General features: G+C 45.4%; 2 protein-coding genes across 2 annotated transcripts in view; both read left to right on the top strand.

The window, feature by feature from the left end:
• The window catches only part of SLC39A9 (solute carrier family 39 member 9), a 223257-nt gene that overhangs the window by 104307 nt on the left and 92243 nt on the right, over positions 1-26707 (top strand). The gene's annotated exons all lie outside the window — the stretch shown is intronic.
• GALNT16 (polypeptide N-acetylgalactosaminyltransferase 16) overlaps positions 1-26707 on the top strand; it is a 170911-nt gene that overhangs the window by 108477 nt on the left and 35727 nt on the right. The window contains exon 3 of the mRNA XM_056851413.1: positions 18034-18132. Coding sequence (XP_056707391.1) covers positions 18034-18132 — 99 coding nt within the window. The remainder of the gene's footprint in view (positions 1-18033; positions 18133-26707) is intronic.

Here is a 26707-nt window from a genome sequence, read left to right as displayed (position 1 = left end):
GTTTTTAATTTGCACTAGGGTCCTGGTAAGGTTTTAGAACAAATCATCAGTCAGTTCTAGAGCACATAGAAAAGACAGCTGTGATTACTAAGAGCCAGCACAGGTCCCTCAAAATAAAGTTATGTCAAACTAACCTAATCTCCTTTTTTGAGAGAGTCCACCTCGTTGGATCAGGGGATTGCTGTGGACATAAGTTTATCTTGATTTGAGTAAGGCTTTTGATAAGGTTCCACGTGATATTCTTGTTGACAAGTTGGTAAAATGTGGTTTGGATCTTACAATTGTTAGGTGGATCTGTAACTGGTTGAAGGATCGCACCGAAAGAGTGCTTGTTAATGGTTCTTCATCCTCTTGGAGAGGAATGACAAGTGGAGTGCCTCAGGGATCTGTCCTTGGTCCTGTGTTGTTCAACATCTTTATAACTGATTTGGATGAAAGAGTACAGAGGATGCTCATTAAATTTGCAGTTGATTCTAAATTGGGAGGGGTAGCAAATACAGTAGAAGACAGAATCAAGACTCAGGATGACCTTGACAGGCTGGAGAACTAGGCTAACAAAATGAATTTCAACAGAGATAAATGTCAAGTTCTCGCTCTGGAAGAGGAGGTCATCTGTAATCTGGGTGTTTCCGTTCCTCTTGCTTCTGGGAGGCAGGACTAAATTTTGACTTCCTGTCCCTAGGGAAACGCCCCCTCATTTCCAGTTCTTTCCTGCCTCGCATCGGGAGAGCAGGCTCTGTCAGCAGCTCTCTGCTATTTCCTCTTTAGAAGACTAATTTTTCTAATTTCTTTCTTCTTCCTCTTAGAGGACTAATATTTCTACCTTCTACTCTATACTGTTTTTTATCTGTCCTCCTGCTATTCAGTGCAACTAGGCCCTTTTAGTCAGGTCTTTTCCCGCCAAATCAAAATGGCGGACGTTCCCCCTGACCCCTTTATTGCACTGGAGGATTTGGACCCCGGCTTGCTTGTCCCAGCCCCGCAAGTCCACCAAAAGCCCCCTGGCAGCCACTCCGGTGGCTCTAAGGGGAGGAGCAAGAAGAAGCGGGGAGACAGTTCCCTTAAGAGGAAAGGAGCCGACGCGGCTCAGGCAAAAAGCGCTAAAAGAACTCGCGCACCTACTGTTTCCCGCTCTCTTGCTGCGGCCGCGCCGCTCAGGCTCTCCTCCGTAGCGAAGGGGCCGGAGATCCCGACGGCTCCAGCAGCGCCGCAAGCCGCAACCACAGAGAACCCTCCAGCCGGTAAGGCGCAGACTCCCTCCTCGGAGGGTAACGCGCTCTCCTCCTTATCCGCCATAGAAGCGGCGGGACTACTGTCCCTCAAAGCGGAGCTTTCGGCACTAATTAAGGATGCCTTTGTAGAAGGCATCAGAGCGGTACAGCTCTCTTCCCCAACCTCCTCTGTCCGGGACCCCTCTGAACTCTCTGTCAGTGACCCGGGGGAGGGCCCCAGTTCCCAACCACCCCAAAGGGAGGGAAGGAGCCAGTGGCTTACCAAGGCAGCCCTCAAGCCCCCCCCGGCCAAACAAGCCTCTGCCACAGTCACCTTTTCTCCAGCTTCCTCTGGCGATGAGAGGGAGGAAGGCGAGTTCTCATCCGAAGGAGAGGACCTCGCTACTGAGGAGAAACAACTTAGGTTATTTAGCCCTGATGACTATCAATCTTTGCTATCCAAGACATTAGCAGCCCTTGACTTAAATGCAACTCCTGACTCCCAGCCCCAAGAGAAGCAGCTAGGAGCCAAAGAGTTTTTCCACATGCACCATGCCACTCCACGTGTAGCCCCCGTCCCTGATTATTTTTTAACCCTTATTAATGCAGAGTGGGAAAAGCCCCTGGCTTCTCGCCAACCTCCAGCAGTGGTTAAGAAGCTTTACAACATAGCTAGTAACTCTGCTGAAATATTCAAGATCCCCCTAGTGGAATCTGCAGTCACTGCTCTCCATACCTCTGACCTAGTCACAGAGGAGGGCCAGGGCCTTATTAGGGATCCTGTAGACCGCAAGGCCGATCTGGCTTGCAAGAAGTCCCACGACGCAGCGGCTTGGGCCATCCAAGCATCCATTACTTCAGCCCTGGTCTCTCGTGCGGCAATAGTCTGGACCAGGAAACTAGGTCAACTTATCCCAGAGGACGACAAAACGCTTTGGAGGGGGTTTCTAGGATTTTGAAAGCCGTGTCCTTTCTAGCCGACTCCTCTTTAGACACAATGGCCTTCGCAGCTAGGTCCATGGCAACTACGGCAGCGGCTAGAAGGGCGCTATGGATCCGCCCTTGGCAGGTGGAGCACAGATCTAAAACAGTTTTAATGGGGTTCCCCTTCCAAGGAAAGAAGCTTTTTGGGGAAAAGCTGGAAGAAATATTGGTCGAAACGAAGGACAAGAAGAAGGCCTTACCCAAGGTCTTCCGTAAGGAACAAAAAGGTTTTTCCTCCCAGGGTTCCTTTCGCACCTCCCATACCCTATCTCGTTACAGACCGGAGCAAAGAAGAAATCAGTGGAGCTCCTCCAGGGGATCCTTTCGGAGAGGGGGCCGTTTCTCCAAGTCCCCCCGCTTCACCAACTTCCAGGGAGAAAGGAGCGACAAACCTTTTCGTCCATCAAAACAGTGACGCTCCCGTCCAGCCTGTGGGGGGCAGGCTGACTCAATTCCGTCATCAGTGGAAAACCTCCCACCCAGATGCCTGGGTCTTCAGCATCATCAATCAGGGCTACCAGCTGGAACTAGTCACCATACCTCCAGACCGCATGGTAGCATTGACACGCCCTTCAAACAAAGAAAAACAGCTCAGAACAGCAGAAGCCATCCGTCACCTGCTCGACATTCAAGCCATCGAGCCAGTGAATCCACAGGAGAACTCATTGGGAGTTTACTCCTATTTCTTCACAGTGCCAAAGAGAAACGGAGATTGGAGGGCTATCCTCGACCTCAAGTTCCTCAACAGACACGTCCACAAGAGGCGCTTCAGGATGGAGACTCTCCGCTCGATCACAGAGGCTCTACAACCGCAGGACTTCCTCACATCCATAGACTTAAAGGAAGCCTACCTGCATATCATGATACATCCCCTCCATCGAAAATACCTCCGTTTCCGTTTTCAACACAGGCACTACCAGTTCCGGGCGCTCCCCTTCGGCTTGTCATCCGCCCCTCGGGTCTTCACGAAGGTCCTCGTAACCTTGATAGCCCGGGCACGGCAGAGGGGGATACGACTGCACCCCTACTTAGACGACATTCTGATCTGTGCGTCATCAAGGGATCTTTGTCTCAATCACACAATGATAGTTATGGAGCTTTTGGAAGCCCACGGTTTTCTGATAAACAAGAAAAAGAGCCATCTTTCTCCTTCCCGGCATCTGCTTCACTTGGGAGTCTACATAGATACAGTCTCCAATACTCTGACGCTTCCAGAGGACAAGGTGACCAAGATCTCCTCCATGGCCAAGTTCACTCTCCTCTCCAAGTCATCTCAGATCATCAACCTGGCAAAACTACAGGGTCTTATGATTTCCACCATTCCAGCCGTAAGGTGGGCCAGACTCCACGCCAGGACGCTGCAGTGGTTTCTTCGTCCGTATCAAAGGGAGATTTCATCCAGGTCTCACAAACGTCTGGTTCTTCCCAAAGCCGTCAAGTCGAGCCTTCGATGGTGGGCCTGCCCCAGCAACCTCTCTCAGGGTCTTCAATATATCACCCCTGCTCCGATCCAGTTGTTTACCGATGCATCCCTCACGGGTTGGGGAGCCACCCTTCTCAACCAGCCGGCTCAGGGACTCTGGAACTCGAAGGAACGGCTTATGAACATCAACGCCCTGGAAATCAGAGCCATCCGGATGGCCCTACTGCATTTTCATGCCCAGGTCAGGAACCAACACCTTCTCATCAGGACCGACAATGTGGCAGCGAAAGCGCACATAAACAAACAGGGGGGCTCTCGGTCATTGAACCTACACAGAGAGGCCAAGCTCATTCTTTCCTGGGCGGAGATCCATCTCGCCTCCATTTCCGCGGAACATATCCAGGGGATAGTCAATACTCAAGCGGACTGGCTGAGCAGACGGAGTCTGGACGAGTCAGAGTGGTCTCTGCATCCAGAAACCTTTCTTCTTCTCTCCCAGCGCCTGGGTTTTCCGCAGGTAGACCTTTTCGCTTCAGCTACCAACCACCTGCTCCCAAGATTCTTTACCCGTTACCAACATCCCCAAGCGGAAATGACGGATGCTCTATTGTCTCCGTGGCCGAAGGTCCTCCTCTACGCCTTCCCTCCCCTTCCACTCATCCCCAGAGTTTTGAGACGAGTAAGGCTTCTGAAAGCATCCATCATACTGATCGCCCCCTTTTGGCCGAGGCGTCCCTGGTTTCCAACTCTCGTGGAAATGTCAGTCTGCGACCCATGGCGACTCCCAATGCGACAAGATCTACTCAAACAGGGTCCAATCTGCCACCCGGACCCGGGGTGGTATCGCTTGACCGCATGGTTGTTGAAAGGGACCGGCTCTTAGCCTTAGGCTACGACCCAGACATTGCAGATACCATCGTCACGTCTCGGCGGCCATCCACACGTCGCATCTATGGCACGACCTGGAAGACCTTTGTTAGGTGGTGTAGACGCAAACATGTGAACCCTCTAAAACCTCGAGTTTCTCACCTGTTGTCCTTTCTCCAAGACGGGCGCCTCAAGGGCCTCAAGCCAGCCACACTTCGCCGACAACTTGCCGCAATAGCCACCTTGGTTCCCAAGATTTCAGGCATCCAGATCACTAAGCATCCACATGTTAAGGCCTTCCTTAGAGGGGTCAGTCTTTCCTCCCCAGCAGTGGCCCATAGATTTCCCACGTGGAGTCTCCACACTGTTTTATCCGCTCTCACCAAGGCACCTTTCGAACCTTTACGATCTACCGATCTAAGGCATCTAAGAATGAAGGTCTTGTTCCTGACAGCCGTTACTTCAGCTCGAAGGGTCTCAGAGCTTGGGGCCCTATCGGTTAGACCAGAATTATGTGCCTTTCATAGGGATAAGGTGGTTCTTCGCCCAGATCCGTCTTTTCTCCCAAAGGTCAACACCAAATTCCATAGGGAACAAGACTTAGTGCTGCCCTCCTTCTGCCCCAACCCCCAGCACCCCAAAGAGAGAGAGTGGCACACTCTAGACCTCAGGAGGGCGCTCAAAATTTACATCTCGCGCACTGAGGGCATCAGGACATCTGAATCCCTGTTTATCAATTTGTCAGCCCCGAACAAAGGCAAACCCATGTCTCGCGCGGCAATAAGTCGCACCATCAGATCCTGCATTACTCAGGCCTATAGCTCCAGCAGGTTGGCCGTGCCGCAGGGCATCACGGCCCATTCCGTCAGGAGTGCCGCCACCACGGCTGCCCTCCACCGGCAGGCTTCCCTAGAGGAAATCTGCAAGGCGGCGACTTGGTCGTCCGTCTCCACGTTCGTTCGCCACTATAAATTGAATCTGTTCGCTTCTGCAGACGCGGCCTTTGGCCGTAGGGTCCTTCAGAGCGTTCTGCAAAATTCATAACCCACCCGGGCCGGGGACAGCTCTTGTAAGTCCCAGATTACAGATGACCTCCTCTTCCAGAGCGAGAACGAGCCTTGGATACTCACTGTGAAGGCTCCTTCTGCTCTGGAATACGGAGGTCATCTGGCCCACCTCTCAGGAATTTTGCATCTTAAGTCTAGGATTAGCTAGTTCGTTTGGGGATCTAGCAAATCTTTTCCCTATCCACAAAGGAGCCACGGCTCCTAGTTGAATGCTGTTACTAACACTTGTTATTTCTCGCAGTTACTGTTGTTTTTTCTCCTAAGACCTTCCTGTCCTTAAAAAAAAAAAAAAAAAAAAAAAAAAGTTTAGGTGTTTTTTGTACCCTATGGCTCGGAAAGTTTTAAACTGGAAATGAGGGGGCGTTTCCCTAGGGACAGGAAGTCAAAATTTAGTCCTGCCTCCCAGAAGCAAGAGGAACGGAAACACCCAGATTACAGATGACCTCCGTATTCCAGAGCAGAAGGAGCCTTCACAGTGAGTATCCAAGGCTCGTTCTGCATTTAGGTAGGAAAAATCAAATGCATAATTGTAGGGTGGGGGAGACTTGTCTTGGCAGTAGCACATGCAAAAAGGATCTAGACGTCTTAGTGGACTATACACTGAACAAGAGTCAGCAGTATGATGTGGTAGCTAAAAAGGCAAATGAGATTATGGGCTGCATCAATAGAAGTATAGTGTCCAAATCACATGAAGTGATAATATGGTGTTACTCTGCTTTGGTTAGACCTCACTTGGAGTACTGGTTTCAGTTTTGGGCACCACAGTTTAAGAAGGATGTTGACAAGCTGGAACGTGTGCAGAGGAAGGCAACAAAGATGGTGAGGGATCTGATGACCAAGTCCTATGAGGAAAAGTTGAAGGAGCTGGGTATGTTTAGCCTAGATAGGAGATTATTATGTGATAGCCATCTTCAAGTATTTGAAGGACTATCATGCAGAGGATGGGGTGGAGTTGTTTTCTGTTGCCCCAGAAGGCCATACCAGAACCAACAGGTTGAAATTAAATCAAAAGAGTTTTCAGCTAAACATTAAGAAGTTCCTGAAGTTGGAGCTTTTCTTCGGTAGAACAGGCTTCCTCAGGAGGTGGTGGGCTCTCCTTCAGAGGTTTTAAAGCAGAGGCTAGATGGCCATCTGACAGCAGTGCTGATTCTGTGAATTTAGGCAGATTGTGAGAGGGAGAACAGGAAGGGTTGGGCCAGTGCTTAGCTCTCATGGCTCTTTCTTATATGCCCAGGGTAATACTGATCACTGCTTTGGGGTCAGGAAGAATTTTCCTCCAAGCCTGATTGGCCCAGGAATCCTGGAGGGTTTATTGCCTTCCTGTGAGCATAGGAGTCACTGGGGGAGTGGGGGGTAGCTGTGAATTTCCTGAGTTAAGCAGGGGGTTAGACCACTCCTCTGCATGAAGCCTGCTGGGTGACCTTGGGCCAGTCACAGTTCTCTCAGAACTCTCTCAGCCCCAGCTGCCTCACAAGGTGTCTGTTGTGAGGAGGAGAAGGGAAGACGATTATAATCTCTTCCAGCTCTATGATTTCTATGTTTGGGTTTAGCTTTGTAAGCTGCTTTAAATCCCCATTGTGGGAGAAAAGTGGGACCAAATATTTAAATAAATAAATAAATTGCCAGCCTGGGGAAGTAGGAGCCTTCTAGTGAATTGCCTGATATGGTAGGCAGATTTATCCACCTGTGTATTTCTCCAGAATGCCAATGTTCTAGGTATTATTTGAACTAGCGAAAGATCAAGGAATGCCTTTCTCTGAAAGAACATCTTATATACAAAGTCTACAATTTCTTAGCAGTATGTAGTCTTAATGGCATTTTAAAAGGGGGAGGGGAAGAAAGAAAATGTGAATTAGTGTGATAATATATGTAATATGCCTTGTGTCTGATCCTAGTTCTTCCACTTACCCTTCATCAGGGATTCTTTATATGCTCGGAAATTGCAGTAATAGGCCTCCATCACAGTAATAAAATGCTGCATGAAAAAAATAGTTGTCACTTAGACCTATCATAAAACAACAGCAATGAACATTGGGATAAAAAATAGCAGCAGTTTAGTAATAACCATAAAGCAATAGTAATAAATGTTACAGTAATATATAGTTCTAATAAGTCATGGCCAAAATGGCTCTTAGAGAAAGAAATTGTGAAAGTAGCCTTGACCAGCTAAATATACAGCTTCTTCGCACCCCATTGCCCTCTTGCAGTGCCATCCCAAATCTTTCTTTGGCCATGCCTTGTTGCAGGAACTTCCTGTTGGGGCATTGTTCCTTTTGGTGGGGTGGAGGGGGGCTTTTCATCTGTTGGAGAATCCTCTCCATATGCTGGACTGCAGAACTTATTCTTCAAGCTGGTTCTCATCACCTCCCTCTGTAGCAATTTTGCCATCTTATTTTTTCCTCTACTTTCTTAGGGTGTTTTTGCAAGTGGTACAAAGAACATCTTTGTATAGTGGTTATGAGCAGCAAACTCTAATCTGGAGAATCAGGTTTGATTCCCCACTCCTCCGCATGAAGCCTGCTGGGTGACCTTGGACCAGTCACAGTTCTCTCAGAACTCTCTCAGCCCCAGCTGCCTCACAAGGTGTCTGTTGTGAGGAGGAGAAGGGAAGGCGATTATAAGCTGCTTTGAGACTTTTTACGGTAGAGAAAAGTGGGGTATAAAAACCAACTCTTCTTCTTCTTCAGTGTGATTCCAAGCTTGTATACTTAGAAGTAAATTCCATTGATTTCAGCAGGACGTACTCCTTGGTAAGTGTGTTTAGGATTGCAGATGTACTGTTTTCTTTTCTTTTACATATTTACCTCATTTATACCCTACCTTTCTCTCCAATGGGCACCTAAAGTAGCTTTTGTTGTTCTCCTGTCCTCCAGTTTGGGTTGCCTACCTCCAGGTAGTAACTGGAGATCTCCTGCTATTACAACTGATCTCCAGCTGCTAGAGATCAGTTCACCTAGAGAAAATAGCTGCTTTGGCAATTGGATTCTATGGCATTGAAATCCCTCCCCAAACCCCGCCCTCCTCAGACTCCGCCTCATAAACCTCCCGCCGGTGGTGCAGAGGGACCTGGCAACCCTACTTCCAGTTTACCCTCACAACAAGCCTGTGTGGTAGGTTAGGATGAGTGTGTGTGACTGGGCCGAGCTCACCCGGCAAGTTTCCATGGCAGGGTAGATATTCGAGCCGGGGCCTCTCAGAGCTTAGACCAACTCTCTAACCACTCACCACACTGGCCTTTTGTTAACACAGAACAGAAAGTGCCAGGAACCCACTTCTGATTACATTCTAGTCAAGGCAGTTGTTAAATTTGTTTCATGTATTCCAGAAATTAAGAGATTTTTTTTTCTGTGGGATAGGAGCCAGAGGATATATTTTATTTATTCACTGGATTTCTATGTTCAGATTTTCAAAGTGCCAGTCAACAAAAGTAAATCATAGAATCATAGAGTTGGAAGGGACCACCAGGGTCATCAAGTCCAACCCCCTGCACAATGCAGGAAATTCACAATACCTCCCCTCTCCACACCCCTAGTGACCAGAAGATGGCCAAGATACCCTCCCTCTCATCATCTGCCTAAGGTCACAGAATCAGCATTGCTGACAGATGGCCATCTAACCTCTTCTTAAAAACCTCCAGGGAAGGAGAGCTTACCACCTCCTGAGGAAGCCTGTTCCACTGAGGAACCGCTCTGTTAGAAATAGTAAATAAATTATGGTTACATCATATTGTGAACATAACATCAGATAAAAAAGAGCAGCAGAGATCGAAGGAGATCTCTGTTTTAAAAGGCTAATATAAACATAAAGGTTTTCACTTCATTCTGGAATGCCTATAGAAAGCAGCCAAATGGATTGATTTCACAAGGAAGGGCCTTCCAGAACTCTGGAGCATTCCCAGAGAAGGTCTTGCTATGTGGGGAGCCCAATCTGGCCTCTATGCAAGCTGGACCTTACAGCAGGGACTCTCCAATGGATATTAAATTATGTGGGGGTTGGTATGGAACTAGAGGCTCCCTTACAGAGAGAGGACCCAGACAGTTGAGTGCTTTATAGGCTACAACTAGCACTTTTTTGTCCAGAAACTTAGTCCAGAAACATACAGAACACCTGTGCAGTTGCTTTAATATCTGTGTATTATAATCTTGCCAAGGGACTCCAGACAAAAGTTTGACTGCACCATTTAGCGTTGGCTTACGGTAAGTTTCCAAGTCCTATTCACATTACAGTAGGCTATGTTAGAGATCACTAGGGCAAGATCTGTAGGGAAAGATCCTGGTTTTCTAGCAGAGAATGCTACTGGTGAAGCTGTTGGTGGAGTAATTAACACAGCAACGGTGCATAACCTGATTAAAGTGTAGGTAAAGGTGTATTCAGGAACTAATACACTTGATAGTGAAGAGGAGAGACAGAGATAGCATCCTAACTACGTCACTAGTTGAGAGAGACTGTGTGGAACTTCTGAGAGGAAGGAGGATATTGCCCTAAGAGTAGCAATCTGGTAACAGACAAGGAATGGCACTTAACAGGAGAGAAGGTGCTGACCTCACTATCCTGTCTACCTGCCTTCTTGCTGCCCCCTGCAGGGTCTTATTCTCTTTTCCTTGGTACACCAGACATTGCCTATTCCAACAGAATCAACAAAGGTGGAGGAAAAAGCCCTCTGGGCCATTGCCAATACCTGGGAATCCAGGAGCAGAACAGGGTTCAAGAGTATGTCCAAGATACGGACCTGTTTTTTCGAGGAAAATGTGTGCCCCGGCCACTGCCCCCATGGTCCTTGGCCCACCAAGTCCCATCCAATTCTCCTGCCACCCTCTGACCCATGGTAAGATGTAAAATGGAGGAGAGCTTTCCTGTAAAGGTAATATAACAGAGTAGTTCAGGAATGCACTTTGTAAAGAAAAAGGAACTATGGATTACACCACTGTCTATAGGACAGCATTATCAGTTTGCTGCACATATCACCCTGCTGTTGTTTCATTGTGTTCTACTCATGCAATACCATTTTTCTTCATTATATCCATGCTCTGTATTATGCCTAATATGCTGTGCTCACTCAGATTTCAGTAATCGTAGTCCTAGCACAGGGGTGGGGAACGTCAGGCCCGAGGGCTGTTTAAGGCCCACAAAATCATTTGGTCTGGCCCTTCGTGGGTCCTGGCAGATCTCTAACTCAGAAGGATTTAAGACTGGTGATCTGCCCCCTCCCGTGGACAGGAATAGCCTCTATTCAAGGCGGATGTGAGTTTGTTTTGCCAAGAAAAGGAACCTTTTTCCCCCTTGCAGAAGAGTCATTAGCTATGGAGCTGAGAGGACAGCACAAGAAACTGTGTTAACCCTTTCCCACCCAGGCCATGGAGAAACGTGTGGCGACAATGGAAGGGTTAAAGGAGGCAGGGCCAGAATGCGCAGGGGTGAGTTCTTAGCCAGTGTTTTCATTCCTGCAGGCGGAAGTAGCACGAGCCAGCTGCAGAATCTGGCCCCGACCATGCACAGCAGGAGCAACTCTGGCGTGTGGCTGGATGGCTACGCCCAGCTGGTGCAACAGGCCATCCTGTGCCACCAGATGGGGTAGTGTGCCACCAGTTGGATGCCTGCCTGCTTGCCTGTGGGGGGTGTCATCTGAGGCAGCTGCCTCCTTGGGGCTTGGTCAGCTAATTTTTAAGTTGATCATTTTGTATGGCCCGCGAATGATGTTATAAATATCCAAATAGCCCTTGGCGGAAAAAAGGTTCTCCACCCCTGTCCTAGCACATTGTTCATTCAATGTCTCCTCATGTTGATTGTATTGATCTACACTGTGCATATTAGATGTCTCTTTGTATGGACTGTTGTAGACTTATACTGTGTAATCCTCTTCGAGTCTTAGCAAGAAAGGTGGAGTATAAATACAGTAAATAATAAATTTTAAAAGAGCTATCATTTATTTAAGAAAAGTATCCTTTATAAGTAGGTAGACATTTCTGAATCAGTGTTCTGATGCTGTCGGTTCTTAGATACTAAAATGTACATAGATCCTTTAGAATTATAAAAGCAGGATTATAAAAGTTCTGGTTGGATATTAGAAACAGAATTTCTGTTTATTCCTTTGAAGCCCCACCCAGAAATGTGGTGAGCCCCACCTAGTAAGAAAGGCCGGCTGTGGGGCTGGATTTCAGGGATATATTGGTAAGAAATGGCCTTGGTTTCTTTTGCACAGAGCAGCAGCAGATGCAAGAAAGCAAAACTCAATTCTGCTCTCCAACAAATTGCTCCCACACTCTAGTCAGCCAGTTAAATGAATGATGAGAATGGGAAACTCATAACCTGCCCTCAGAACATCTTTGGAGAGAAGTGGTACTTAGAAGCAGTGGAAAAAGTCACTCATGAGCATTTTTAAAATGGTGTGTTCTTCACACCATTGAGACTTGCACTCAGCTTTACTGTCTTGTGAGAGGCAGAGGTGTGAATGAACAATGGCCTTTTCCTTTTCCTTTTCTTTTTGATGTGGCAACATGCTGTATAGTATGAAAGTGGGGTAATTCCTTTTTAATCAATATATCCCTTTGTTTGCTGGAGAGAGCGAGAGAGCACCAATTTTTCATGAGCCTCCATTGAGTGGCAAAAATGGATGGCAAATGACTTCTGAGAAGTCCCAGAAGAGTGAGAAGCTATTCTTCAAGGCTGTCAGATTTCCCCCCTTCCAAGTGGTGTTTTCCCAATGCAGGAACCAAGTGGCATAAACCTCCACAATGACTGCCTCAAAAGAAAGTAAAACTGACTGGGTGAACCCAAATCTAAAGAAAGGGACACATCACACAAATGAGCAAGGGGAGAGGCCTAGAGGTTGCCAGGGACCTCTGTGAAGTGATGTTTTGCCTTTACTGCATTAGCTCCACCATCAGAACAAGTGGCATTCACACCAAAGGTGGCAAATATATTCCAGGGGCTATTCAGGTTTTTAACCTGAAAATTACCCCAATTATCCTCTTTGGTGTTGCCATCTGGATTACAGTCATCAATGAATCTATAGATCGTCCACTGCTTTAGTTCTTACGAAAACTCCTAAATTCCCCTCGATGTGTTGCTGGCGTTACTCTTCGTTCCGAGTTTGGCCAAATGTCACTTGAAGCTAGGGCGTAGTTGGCTGCCTTTAAACTACACCTTAAACTGTGCTTTAGCACTGAGGGGTTCCTAGCTTCTCTGAAGCATGACCCTTTCAAATCCTCATGGCAAAAAATCTTAGATGAGAAACTGTCGTTGTTGGGCTTCTCGCAGGATATGTTATCAGATCTTGGGAAAACTGAAGGTTTTGCCAAAATTAAAAAGCGCATTAAAGAGCTTGATTATAACAGCACTACTTTTCGTGCTTGTCGCGTCTGTTCATCCCAGTTCTTTGGAATACCCCCTCCACGTGGTCTGCCTGCCTATACATATTATCTGACAACTCCTCGTCTCTGTAGAGCTTTTTGCTTGGCTAGATTGAATGCTAACCCTTCTATGGTAATGCAGGGCAGAATTCTGAATATACCATACTCAGGCAGGATCTGCCCTTGCTCTTCTGGCTCTATTGACTCATTAGCCCATGCCCTTTTGGAATGCCACTTTTACGAGGAACTTCGATCGCACTATATTTCCCCCCTTTTAATATACAAATCCAATGCCTCTGTGACTGACATAATGCCTTTTTTACTAAGCGACAGGGACCCCAAGGCTACATTGTCAGTGGCAAGATTTGTTTCAGTCCTTATATCCCTCCAACATTAGATATATGCTGCTCAAGATCAATTGATCAAGGAGCTTCTAAGGGATAAAAGGAAAGGAAAGAACAAGTGGCAAATAGGATTACCAGATATTCTTTTAGGGAACACTGTGGACGGTTGGATCAAAGAAGAAATATTCTGAGTCCATGGTGTCTTATGCTGAGCCGTGTAACTGAGATTTTCAAAAAATATAGGAGTCCATGCAACACTTTATTGAGTGTGCTGAAATCCCAGTGAGTGCAAGCCCTCCCATGCATCCACCCAATGGTTTGACTTGGTCAGGGATTAGAGTTGTCAGGTAGTAGCCGGAGATCTCCCGCTATTACAACTGATTTCCAGGCAACAGATCAGTTCACCTGGAGAAAATGGCTACTTTGGAAAGTGGACTCAATGGCATTATACCCCATTGAAGTTCCTTCCCTTTCCAAACCTGGCCCTCCGCAGGCTCCACCTCCCAAATCTCCAGGTATTTCCCAACCTGGTGCTGGCAACCCTAGCCAGGGATAGAAGAGCTACAGTGATTAGTTAATGACACCACTGGGAGAAGGAGCTGGTTGGTCTGTGGAGCTCCTGCCCCTGTGGCTGGGTGGTGTAGTGGTTAAGAGCGGTGTTTTGGAGCGGTGGAGTCTGATCAGGAGAAATGGGTTTGATTCCCTACTCCTCCACATGAGCTGCTGAGGCTAATCTGGTGAACGGGATGTTTCCCCTCTCCTACACATGAAGCCAGCTGGGTGACCTTGAAGCAGGTCATGCTGTTCAGATGACAGGCTCTTAGAATGTATCATTTACTGAGAAGTGAAGTTATCTTATTCAGCCAGTCATCGAGTAAGCAGGACTCAACAACTTTACCTACTTTTAAAAAGCAAGTCTTTTTATTGATATACTTCTAGTAAAATATGTGTAAATGCAGATTATCAAGTCTTTAACACTTCTATAAAAACTCTTGTCAAAGTACAATGTATGTATTTACAATGTATGAAGTAAAAGAAAGCAAGTCTTACATACTATTCAGTTTCAAAATCCAACTTCTAAAATATAACAGTCAGATTATTCTGATTCAGTTCAAAGTATCTAATTCATAAAGTCTAGAGTAATGTATTTAAGCCATACATACCAGTCAGCCCTTTCTTGAGAGCCTTTGGAAGGTTCTGATTCTCTGGGCTTACTGTGGCTGAATTTATACTATTTCAGACTCATTAAGAGTGTTGATTTTACCATCAGGAGGAATATCTTCTTCCTCACTTTCAGATAACATGAGCAGTGCAATAATGTACAGTTGCAGCTGTTCAGGTTATTAGCTTCTCCCCATGACCAAATATGGGCTTCCTTTCCTTTCAGTCTATTTTGCTTAAAGTATAAACAATCATTTCTGAGCTCCATGATCACTCCATATACTCAATTTTCATACCATTCTCATCTTCAGTACAATACGCATTAAATGAGACTATTTAGAAATCTACAATACAATATATAACTATATAAACCATAAAACACAATTATTGCTCACATTGTAACATGTAACCATCTGGTCAGTAGGAAACATAGCCTTCAGCAAGGTTATAGAAAGCAAGAAGCTTACTGCACTTATAGCCTTGAGGTCTTTGAGTAGACCTTCTCAAGGTTTGAGGACAGCAGGATTTTTTTGCTCTTGGGATATGAGCAGCTGAATCATGAAGGATAATTTCAGATACACCTTGCTGGCAGATAGTGAAGAATGACTGTTCTTCTCCCTTCAAGGACAAGACCAGGGTAAGTTAGTTAGCTCTTGAAAGAATTCAGACCTTGAGAGAATTCAGTCAGCCTGTTCTAAGGACATTTGCATTTTGCAAGCTGTTGCCAGGCTTTTCATTACACAAACCTCTGCAGTTTGTGGTTCAGTTTGTATGTTGTGTTCAAGCTCTACATGGAATTAATTCTGCACATGTACACAAAATACCATAATTATGTCAGAGACCGTGACAACCTTGAGCAAGTCACATTCTCTCAGCTTCACCTACCTCACAGGGTGTCTGATGTGGGGAGGGGAAGGGAAGGTGATTGTAAGCCGGTTTGAGTCTCCCTTAAGTGGTAGAGAAAGTCGGCATATAAAAACCAACTCTTCTTCTTCTTCTTCTTCTTCTCCTTCTTCTTCTTCTCCTCCTTCTCAACCACCACCACCACCAGCCAAGGGTTGGGGAAGCAGGAGGAATGGAGTCCTGCCTGCCTTGCGTTCTTATACCAAGCAACAGACGTGGAAGGCGGCTAAACCAAGCAGCTCTTGCTTTTCTCACATAGGATGAGAATATAGTGATATTATTTCAGATTCATTCAAGAATTTTTACATGCTCAACATTTCTTTATTTTAAATGACTAACAAGAATGTCCCAATTCTTCATAAGACCACCACATTGGAATTTTGGCAACAACTTGGTCAAGTTTAAAGGCTGCACATAAAATTCACATGGTGAGCAAAGGACATATTTGCAAAGTCATGCAAATGAATCCCCCCTCCCGTTTCACAATCTCTTAGTCTCTAAGGAAAAGAGAGAAGGTAAAAAAAAATATGGCTCTAGGCAAAACATTAGCACAGCCCTTAACAAGAGTGTCTAGGCATACGGTATGTGTATTTCACATTAGTCTGAGGCATGTTTTTCTTTCACTTTAAAGACACCTAAATGTTGCCATCCTCTTGACTCTGGTCCAAACTGCCAGTGAAAACCTTTTCTGTTCAGTGATCTACATGACATCTCCGTCTTACTTTCCCAATAAAGAGCTTTCCCATGTTACCTTTCTGAGAGATTTATAGCAAGAAATGTGGTAACTTCTGCTGAACGATCTTCTGCTGGAGAGTGTTTGAAATTAACTATTTACTGTGTGGATTTCATCCACATCAGTGTGAATTTCAGTGGCTTAGGGGTGTAAAGACTCACAATACTGTAACTGACATCTGGTCAGTAAGTTAACTCTGTGGACGGGGCAGAGATTGTTCACTGTGGAGGGCAACTGTACCCAAGTACCCCCTTATCAGAAAGCAGTGCTAGCCACTGCACTGTGCCTCCCACTTTCTATGGTGTTCAGCTGATTCTGGCAGACTGAGTTAAGAGCCTCGGGGTTATACTGTACCCAACAGTATTGCTGGAGAAGCAAGTTAATACAGTTGCAAGAAAAAAAAAGGCTTTCTTCCAACTCAACCTAGCTTAAAAATTGCCCCTTACCTTGATATGGCTGACCTGGCCCCCTGGATCCATGCCGTTGTGACATTGCGACTAGACTACTGTAATGCTCTGTCCATTAGTCTCCCCTCGAAATCAGTTCGGAAACTCCAGCTGGTGCAGAATGCCGCAGCTTGGCTACTACCAGGAACTAGAATCATAGAGTTGGAAGGGACCACCAGGGTCATCTAATATAACTCTCTGCACAATGCAGGAAATTTACAACTACCTCCCCCCACAATCCCAGTGACCCCTACTCCATGAAAGAAGATGGGGGGGGGAAACCCCTCCAGGATCCTTGGCCAATCTGGCCTGGAGGAAAATTGCTTCCTGCCACCAAAATGGGGATCAGCATTACCCTGGGCATGTAAGAAAGTGCCACAAGAGCCAAACGCTAACGAAACCCTTCCTGCCACTAGATGGAGCATGCTTATTACTCCCATTCTACAGTCACTCCACTGGCTGCCCATCAGTTACTGGGCTCAATTTAAAGTATTGGCTATCACATACAAAGCCCTTCATGGTCTTGGTCTTGGTCTCTCTCATTTGCAAGACCATCTCTCCCCCTATGCTCTGCCATGACAGCTTTGCGCATCCAAACAGGGCCTTCCGTTTTGGTCCCCACCTTGTGGAATGGCCTGCCCAAAGAGGTCAGGAAGGCTCCCACTCACCTGACTTTCTGCAAACTATGCAAAACTGAATTATTCAAGAGGGCTTTTCAATGCATGCAATAGAGTAGCACTGTTACAAAAGGCTTCACAAAGTCACTTGGATAAATTATTGGGGGCTGTGGTCTGTAGTACTGTGTATAGTTTGCTGACATTGGCTACCATTGTATAATTTTGCATCATTTAATATGTCATGTTAACACTTACGCTTGGCTTCAGTTCTGATTTTTTAGACTTCTGGTTGGGTCGACAAGCCAAATCCTATTTCATTGATTATCGAATGCCCCATCTTGTTGACTGTATTGACTCACTCTGTATAATCCACCTTGGGTCCCAGTGAGAAAGGTGGATGATAAATAAATAAATTCTTCCAATGCCATTGTGGGACTCCCTCTCGGTCACTGCTGAGCCATATACCTGCTGAACCCTCATTGGCAGCTTTGGGGTCATGCATGGAGTGCTGTTCCCAATAGATTGCTATAGGGTCACCGTTGGCTTCTGTTTCTATTTTCCCACCTGCCTTACACAGTACAGACATGTAGTGGATTCTGAAAATTTAGACAAGTGCCATTTTTTTTCTTAATAGAATTTGAAACAGACATGCTTGTTAACTGGTGTTACTGGCAGCTGTAATCCAGTGGATATTAAGCGCTGCTGTCAGCATTGCCAGCGTGTGATGAATTGCACTTGCGTAAAAGAAGCTGTATGGGAAACTGAATGTTGGCATGGCATCAGCATTCAGTTATCAGCTGCCTGGTAAATATATACATGAGAATCAAGAGTCTGGCAGCAGATACGGGACTCTGTTTTATTAGTGAATTGCCCTCTTAGGAAGTTTAGACGTTTGCACTGATGAAAATTCTTTTTTCATTTGTTACAGGTGCACCTCCGTACATTACGGAGCAGACCTGCCATCGACCAGCATCATCATAACTTTTCACAACGAGGCTCGCTCCACTTTGCTCCGCACAGTGAAGAGGTAAAGCCCGCTTTTGGATTTTAGGAAGGAGAAGTTGCCTACCTAAGCATGTAGAACCAAATCTCACCGATCTAGGCTTATGTCTGAATAAGCAAGGATTAGGTTGTCTACAAAGCTGCTATCCTAAGCACACTTACTATGAAGGTGTGTTTGGCATATGAGGGCTGTCAGTTAGAGCTGCAGGGAGGGGAGGGGATTTCATTCCACCCAGTTTGTCCTCCTCCCTTCAGACTGCTGCCTCTCTCTTGCTCAGGGACCAGGGCTTTAGCCTCATATCTGCTCCTTGGATCATGGCATCAGGGATTTAAATAGCCCATGTTCCGCAGCCTTCTGAAACCTCAGAGCCTTGATTGGACCTCATTTCCCCCTCAACTGGTGAGGCATCAGGGCTCTCCTCCAGGTGCCCTCAGGAATATTGGCTGGCTGCTCTAGTCACCAAAAGGAGACCTGGAAAGCAGAGTGGGCTGCTCCATCACCTGTCACCACCACCCACCTATCAAATCTCACCATGTCTGTAGATTAGTTCATCAAATACTTTTTCATGCAGTAGCAGCTCATGTGATTTGCTCTGTGTCTCGTACACCCATCTATATCTCAGTCAGTGCTTGTAATTGCATGGTTATAGCACTGATACAGGAAACTGGGGCTAAAAAAAGTTTTTGATTTGTTTACAACCTCCTAACTTTGTACTGGCAGCCTGTTAAAATTAAAAAAAACACACACCAATAAATGCACATCAGGGCATTTAAGCAGGTAGGTGGGTATAAATCAGCCAGTGCAATAGATTAAAAGGTAAAGGTCCCCTGTGCAAGCACCCCATCCCGACGTTTACTAGGCAGACTTTGTTTACGGGGTGGTTTGCCAGTGCCTTCTCCAGTCATCTTCCCTTTACCCCCAGCAAGCTGGGTCCTCATTTTACTGACCTCGGAAGGATGGAAGGCTGAGTCAACCTTGAACCAGCTACCTGAAACAAACTTCCATTGGGATCGAACTCAGGTCGTGAGTAGAGCTTGGACTGCAGGACTGCAGCTTACCACTCTGCTCCACGGGGCTCTTGCAATAGATTACAACAGGCTTATTGTTTGAAAATCAGATGACTCCAAATGCAAAATATAAATGAAAAGATGTTTCTACAAAGCTGTCTTCTCCATGGCGGGGGGATGTCTACTTGCATTAGTTGCAGAGTTTTAAGAGTCCCTTTCCAAAACTAGATTCCAGGACATAAGAAGCTGAACCACAAGGAGCACCAAGCACATCATGATCTAGATTCTAGTACAAAAAACCTCTTTCTCAAAGGAGCACCCTCCAAAAGGGAAGCTAAACCAATCTGAATCTCAACCCTGAATAACCCAGGTACTTGAATTCACCTGTTAAACTGAAAAATAAACTTCAGGATAGGCCAAAAGTGGATCCATATATTCAGACTGTGTAGACATTCTGTTCTGTTAACACAGACCACCAGTGTACCTGATATGTGTGATAACTGTCTTGTGTGAAATGGAAAATACATGGATTTTCCATGCGGGTACAGCTTCCATTCACATGAACCACAACAGTGATATTCCAAGGTTCTGGTTTGCATGAAAAGAAGCTGTAACCCTCATGGAAAATCCATATGTTGCTTGGTTCACATGAGATGGTGAGCATGCATATCACATGCATCATGGCAATCTGAATGCTCTCAGTACATGTGGCTGGCAGCCTCCTGGTTTGCATGAATGGAATGGAATGGAATGTCTGCAGAGAGCTACTGGTATTTGAACAATTGGTCAGTATCTTAAAAAGACTGGATTGGGGTTTGTGAAAAGGCTATTCGAACTACATGCCATGTACCCAAGCTGGGGTGTAACCAGCTTCTGCCTGATACTGAACTGATCAATATTTAAAATGAGAAATTCCTGAGAGGTCAACATGTCTTATCTGATTCCTTTCTGGGTAGGCTGGCCAGGAACTTAGGAAATTCCCCAGAGCAATTCAGGACATTTACCAGGGATTAAGCAGCAGATGGAAAGGGGGGGGGGGAAATGGGTTTTGCAGTCTAAGCAAAATGCAGTGCAGTCCCCGTAAGACTCACACAGACTTGCACTGCTGATTCCTCACAATGGAGTTTTGCCCTTTTTAACTTGGAAGCTTGTCATGTCGAGCTGGCTGATAAAAACTTGGTTTATCATGGAGCGTTTCTAATTAAATTAGTGCAGCTTGAGGGCCCAGAAGGAATCACAGGAAGGGGCAACAGTTTGGAAATCCCACCCTCAAATTTCCCATTCTGAACTCCCAGGGGCCTCAGCAGGCAGATATCTCATCCTCCCCTCCTTAACTGACTGCTCTCAACAGCCTGTCCCTTCTGGAGCATTTTCACTTCTCCTCAGGCTATTTGAATGCCCCCCTTTTTCTCTTAGTGTATACAATCATATTTTTCTGCGTACCTGAGAGTCCCCTGAGTGTGTAGAGCTCCCTACTTTGTTTATGGCTGATCTCTTTGTGCAGCTTCCTTCATCTGTTCCAGGTAGGTTGTCAAAACATCCTTCAACATTATGATGCCTAAGTGATTCGAGGGGTAGGGTTGCCAATCTCCAGGTACTAGCTGGAGATAACCTGCTATTACAACTGATCTCCAGCTGACAGAGATCAGTTCCCCTGGAGAAAATGACTGCTTTGGCGTTTGGACTCTATGGGATTGAAGTCCCTCCCCTCCCCAAAACCCACCCTCCTCAGGGGACAAATGTGCTTCCTGAGCACAACCCCCTCCTTTTATGTATGCCTGTATGCATCCTCGGCCTGGTTACTTCGGTTTTGTTTTCTTTTTGTAGCAAAGAACTGTTTGCAACTGCCAGTTTCTCCAATATCCTTTTAGACCAGCAAATACAATAAGATTGTTTACACTTTGTTTTTCCTGAGAAAGCATCCGCTTTTTTCTTTGTGATATTAAAAAATTCACTCAGAGTGTCCTTTAAGCAGTCGGCCCAGTTAGGGTAATGCTTTCCCTATGGATGCAGAGATGGGGGAGGCGGGGAGAGGGGAGGGAGAGAAAAGAGTGCATCTCAGCTGGAAGGCAGCTGAGGGTACTTCTGGCAGTGATGCATTATTCATTGGAACTAGTTTTCCTCACTCCAGGTCTCCGGGTCTTGTAGAAAACTGCTTTGTGAATAAATAACAGGCTCTTTCAAGTGTGTCTGAGCTAGGCTTCAGAAATACAAGGATGGTTGTGCACACTAGTGAAAGCAGAACAAATCTCTTGCAATCAGCTGTTGGCATTGAGGAGGTTGCAGCTGGGAAGTGTAAAATGTTCTGAACTTTAGGCGGTTTCAGACCAAGGCTGGGCATGCCCAAGACATTGGCATTCCTTTCGCCTGGCAGCAAGATAATTTGATTACTGATAATTTGCTGTTTTTTAATGACACCCCAAACCTACACTTTCAGGCAGTTGCTTTGCTGTACTTCAAAGTATGGCCAGCCCTGAGGCAGAGGCACTGACAGTATGCAGAAGTCTGTAGCCTGGCTGAGCTATTCAGGGTGCAGCAGTCCAATGTGGGAAATACTGCACTGCACTTGGCAGGCATTGTTCCTAGTGAGTCATTTCTACAGTGATGGCCTCAAGTGTGCCTAGAACGCCATCTCCTCCCTTGTTGCTGTTGTTTGTAATTCACTTTCAATTGCCAGAAGATTGGAGGTGGGCAAAAGATGTCCCCATCTTCAAGAAGGGGAAAAAGGAGGATCCAGGTAACTACTGAAATAATCAAACAGCCAGTCCTTGAGCATTTAGAAAAGATGGCTGTGATTATTAAGAGCCATCACAAGTTCCTCAAGAACAAGTCATGTCAGACTAACGTTATCTCCATTTTTTTGAGAGAGTTATTACCTTATTTGATCAGGGGAATGCTGCGGACATAGTTTATCTTGATTTCAGTAAGGCTTATGATAAGGTTACACATGATATTCTTGTTGACAAAATGGTAAATGGTGGTTTGGATCCTACTACTGCTCGGTGGATGTGTAACTGATCGACAGATGGCACCCAAAGTGTGCTTGTTAATGGTTCCTCATCTTCTTGGAGAGGAATAGCAAGTGGAGTGCCTCAGGAATCTGTCCTGGGCCCTGTGTTGTTCAACATTAGTTTTTTTGCCTTCCTGTGGGCATAGAGCAAGGGTCATTGGAAAAGTGGGGGGGTAGTTGTGAATTTTCTCTTTGAGCAGGGGGTTAGGTTAGATTACCCTTGAGGGTCCTTCCAGCTTATATTTCTGTTTCTATGTCTATAAAATTCCAACTCTAACTTGACTCAATATTGGTAACTTTTCTGTCTCCAATCAAAAACTGGTTACAGTTGGCTAGGAATAAAAGTAGTTGAAATTACTTCCCATTCCATAGGTTCTTTTTGATTTTATATTAAATGTTTTTATTTACACTTTTCCAGCAAAAAACAAAGACTAGTCATTTTTACAGTGTCCATTCCATTCATAGGCTATTTTCTTTCATTCTTTTCCTGAATGAATAAGAACTGGTTGGTACCAATGGCCTGTAGGCATTCTGCAGATGCACAAAGTCAGTTGCTTCATTTCAGCTTTCCAGAATTGTGTCTTAGCATTTCAGAGAGGTTCTGGGGCTAAGCCCTGGTGAAACGTGAGGTGCCATTGAATTCTGATGATCTCCTATGGCTCAAAGCATCCATGCCTTTCCCCATAAAGTATAAATAATGACTAAAGAATAATTTACAGGAGTCAAGGGACAGTAAGTGATAAACCAGACCCTGCATTGTTAGAGTCACAGGGCTGACCTGTGGGCATAAGATGATGGTTGAACCAGATATGGTTTTGCATTGCATGCCAAGCACAGAGTAGAGTCAGGACTTTGTTTCTGGTTTGCAGGGCAAAAGTCCCATTTGTTCAATGAGTAAGCCTGTCCTGAGAAGATTGGCAGCACTGAACATGGGCAAACATAAGGTTCTGATGAAACATTATTGTAGGGCCCTGGATAGGGTTGCCAACTTGGGTTGGGAATTTCCTGGAGATTTGAGGGTGGAGCCTGGGGAGGGACCTCAGTAGGTTCTATTGCCATAGAGTCCACCTTCCAAAGCAGCCATTTGCTCAAGGGGGACTGATATCTGTAAGTCTGGGGATCAGTTGTAGTTCTGGGAGATCTCCAGATCTGGAGATTGGCAACACTACCCCCAAAAGATAGAAGAGTCTCTGGCCTGATTTAAACATTTCCTAGAGTGGTATGGTTGCCACTTTCCCACAGTTGTTCCCACAGTGGTTCTGGTAAGGTATAAAACCCACATAGTTAGGCAAGATTTTCTATAGGCAGCACCTACTCATTAGGGGTTGTTTTGCTAGCATGGTATGTAAGCACACATACTGTTCTACCCATGTGGACTGAAATTTTGTATGTTATTAGGAACACTATGGGATCAACCACAGGATGGCAACACCCCATGCCATTCTAGGCCTGCTAAGTTTATTTTTCAGGTTCAAATCAAACTAGCCTAAGGGGTACAGTCCTCACATTGGCGAAGCATCTGCACAACCCTGTGTTTCATGTGAGGAATCTTTTCTGGTGTGGTTAATTGTTGAGGGCACTTGCAAACAAAGGCTTCCCCTGTGTGAAACGAGACAGAACATTCTATAGCTCTCTTTTCTTGATGAGGTTTGAGGCAGATCACACAATATTTTTTATTTATTTTGTTTATTAATTTACTCCATTTGTACCCTGGCTCTCTCCCCAATGGGGATCCAAAACATCCCGCATAGTTCTCCTCTCCTACATCATATCCTCACAACGAGTCTATGGGGTAGGTTAGGCTGAGTAGCCCAAGGCTAGATTCTGTGCCAGAATGGGGCTTTGAACCCGGGTCTCTTAGATCCTAGTCTGACACTCTAACCATTATACCATATTTCAGTCAGAGAGCAGAAGACATCCAGTAAATAATGCAATAGGACTAGGATTGCAAGAATTAGAAAACAGTTCAAAAAAGTACTAGACGTGACATATGAACATTGCCGAAAATGGCGTTACAAAATTAGAAACAATGCAATAAGAGGAAGATAATACGTACAATAAATTCTAGAATCAACTACAATCCTGTTCCTTTCATAAAAGCGCCCTTCTGAATCAGTCCATTATACTATAGCCGTATTCCCTTCATAAAACTGCCCTCCAGAAAAATTCTGTTTTATACAAGTGTGCAGAATGATAAACATGTGAGAGCCTTGCTGACTTCCTCAGGCAGGCCATTCCATGAGGTGGGAGCCACTACCACACAAAATGTCTGTGTATGAGCAGCATCGATCTTACCCACTAGCAGGGTAGCTCCTTCAGAAGGCTTTGCTCTGACAGCTGGAGAAGCCGTTCTGCAGATATGTGGCTCCAAAGCCGTGAAGGCTGTTTGTTCTACAACATTATCTATCTGTGAATCAAGTTTTTAAACCCATCTCTTTGTGGCTTCTTAGCTGTTTCGACCTTGTTTTTGAGACTGTATAAGCAGAACATTTCCTTCTGCTCAGGTTCGCTAGTTATTTGGTTTTCTGGTTGAAATGGAAAAACTCCAACACAGTTTTCAAGGTGCTTGGGGTAACTCATGTATCTCAATAAAACGGATCTGAATGCACTGGACTGGGCATGAATTATTACTTTGAGTATAATTGTTGCCGCATTCGCCTACACAGCCAGTGCCCCAACTGCTAAGTAATTACTGTAAAATGCTGTGGGGTACATGAAGTATAAAAGGGACTGTTCTGTTCCAAGTATTGGCTTCTTGCAAGTCTGCACAGGACTGCAGCAAAATCAGGTGAGTGGATGGTGGATGGAAAAGAGTTGTTGTCTACCTAGATGGTCATGCTTCTGATACAGATTGGCTTTCTTTCCAAAAGCACAGCAGGTGGGTTAGACCTTCCATAACAATTAGGGGCTGATTTGATTTTGATTAATTAGCCATTCCTGTAGCACCTGTTGAAAATTACGTGTAATTAAATTGTTATAGATTATTACAGAGTTGTTTTCCCAAACAGAAGTTTAATGTCACTTTGGGGAGTCTGATTGACTAGTAACATTAAGGCCAGAATCATTCAGATTGCCTAATGAGTTTCCATGCTTGCCTGTAGTGGTCCTTAAAATCCCCTGGGACCTCTTCTTCAAAGGTGGTGAGAATCAACCAGTCTATTAAACTCCAGGGGCTGCTGGCTGTTCTGAAAATAAACATCTAGGTTGAGCTAGAATAGTGGCTAAAAGACTGAACAGAATCAGGAAGTCCCTGGTTCAAACCTCTTCTCTGCTGTGAGTTCACTAGGTGGCTTAGCTTCTGATTTAAGCAAATAATTTGCCACCTTATGAATCAAGTTTTAAGAAGAAGAGTTGGTTTTTATATGCCGACTTTCTCTACCACTTAAGGAAGAATCAAACCGGCTTGCAATCACCTTCCCTTCCCCTCCCCACACGGACACCCTGTGAGGCAGATGGGGCTGAGGGAGTGTGACTAGCCCAAGGTCACCCAGCTGGCTTCATGTGTAGGAGTGGGGAAACAAATCCAGTTCACCAGATTAGCCTCCGCCGCTCATGTGGAGGAGTGGGGAATCAAACCCGGTTCTCCAGATCAGACCCCACCGCTCTAAACTACTGCTGTTAACCACTACAGCCACTGGCTTAAAATGCTGCAAAGTTATTATGGGAAGGGGTAGATTTGTGATAACACCAGGCAATAGCCAATCAGCTGTGTGTACAATGGGCTTGTACTGAGAAAAAACTGAGCCAGTTTCTCGTGACCTAGCCACACACTGTATGCCTTGCTACATACAAATAGACACACTCTTGAACAAAGAGGCACATCTGCCATCGTTTCCTGCCATTTTCTTAAATAAATGTTTAAAATGCAAGCAGGGAAACGTAACATTAAAACCAACCCTAAGCCTGGCTGTATATGTCTAGAGCTGGTCACACAGATCCAACTTATCTGCGATGCATTTCCATTGCGACTACAGCTGAATGGCTTGGCTAGAAGCTTTAGGCCTAAGTTTGCAGCACCTGTAGACCATTTGTTTCCAGTTTACACATACAGAATTTTAAATCCCTGCCAGAAGCAAAGGGACTTTTTTAAAAAATGAGAAGATGTGTATGTGCCAGAAACTTTAAAATGCTGTCCTGAATGGCTTTCCTTTTGGGATCGCCTGTTCTCTGCAGGGAACGGCTGTCGCTCACAAATCGTTTATCTGCTTTCACACTGCAGGAGACAGCTGTCTCTCGTGAACTGCTTGTTCATTTGGCACCCCTTGCTCTGTACAAGATGGCTGTCACTCAGGGCGTGTCAGCAGCAGCTGTTTGTCACATAATGTAACCTGGAACACAATTCAGACATCTGCAGCATTCTGCACCTTATCTGGGAAGATATCCCAGGGAAATCACAACCTCATAACAATACTTAGCATTAATGTAGCATGTTAGTGTGTTCCATTGATTATATCAGTATTCCTTGCAGCAGCCCTATCAAGGTATATTAGTATTGTTATCTCCATCCTGCTGGGGTTGGGTTCTAAGGCTGAGGGAGTTGTGGCTTTTTCCATTTATATATATATATAATATATATATAATT

The sequence above is a fragment of the Euleptes europaea genome, chromosome 6 (genome assembly GCF_029931775.1).
Source record: "Euleptes europaea isolate rEulEur1 chromosome 6, rEulEur1.hap1, whole genome shotgun sequence".
In the NCBI taxonomy this organism is placed as follows: Eukaryota; Metazoa; Chordata; class Lepidosauria; order Squamata; family Sphaerodactylidae; genus Euleptes; species Euleptes europaea.
The sequence above is the reverse complement of the archived record's forward strand: the minus strand, read 5'-3'. Positions and strand labels throughout refer to the sequence as shown.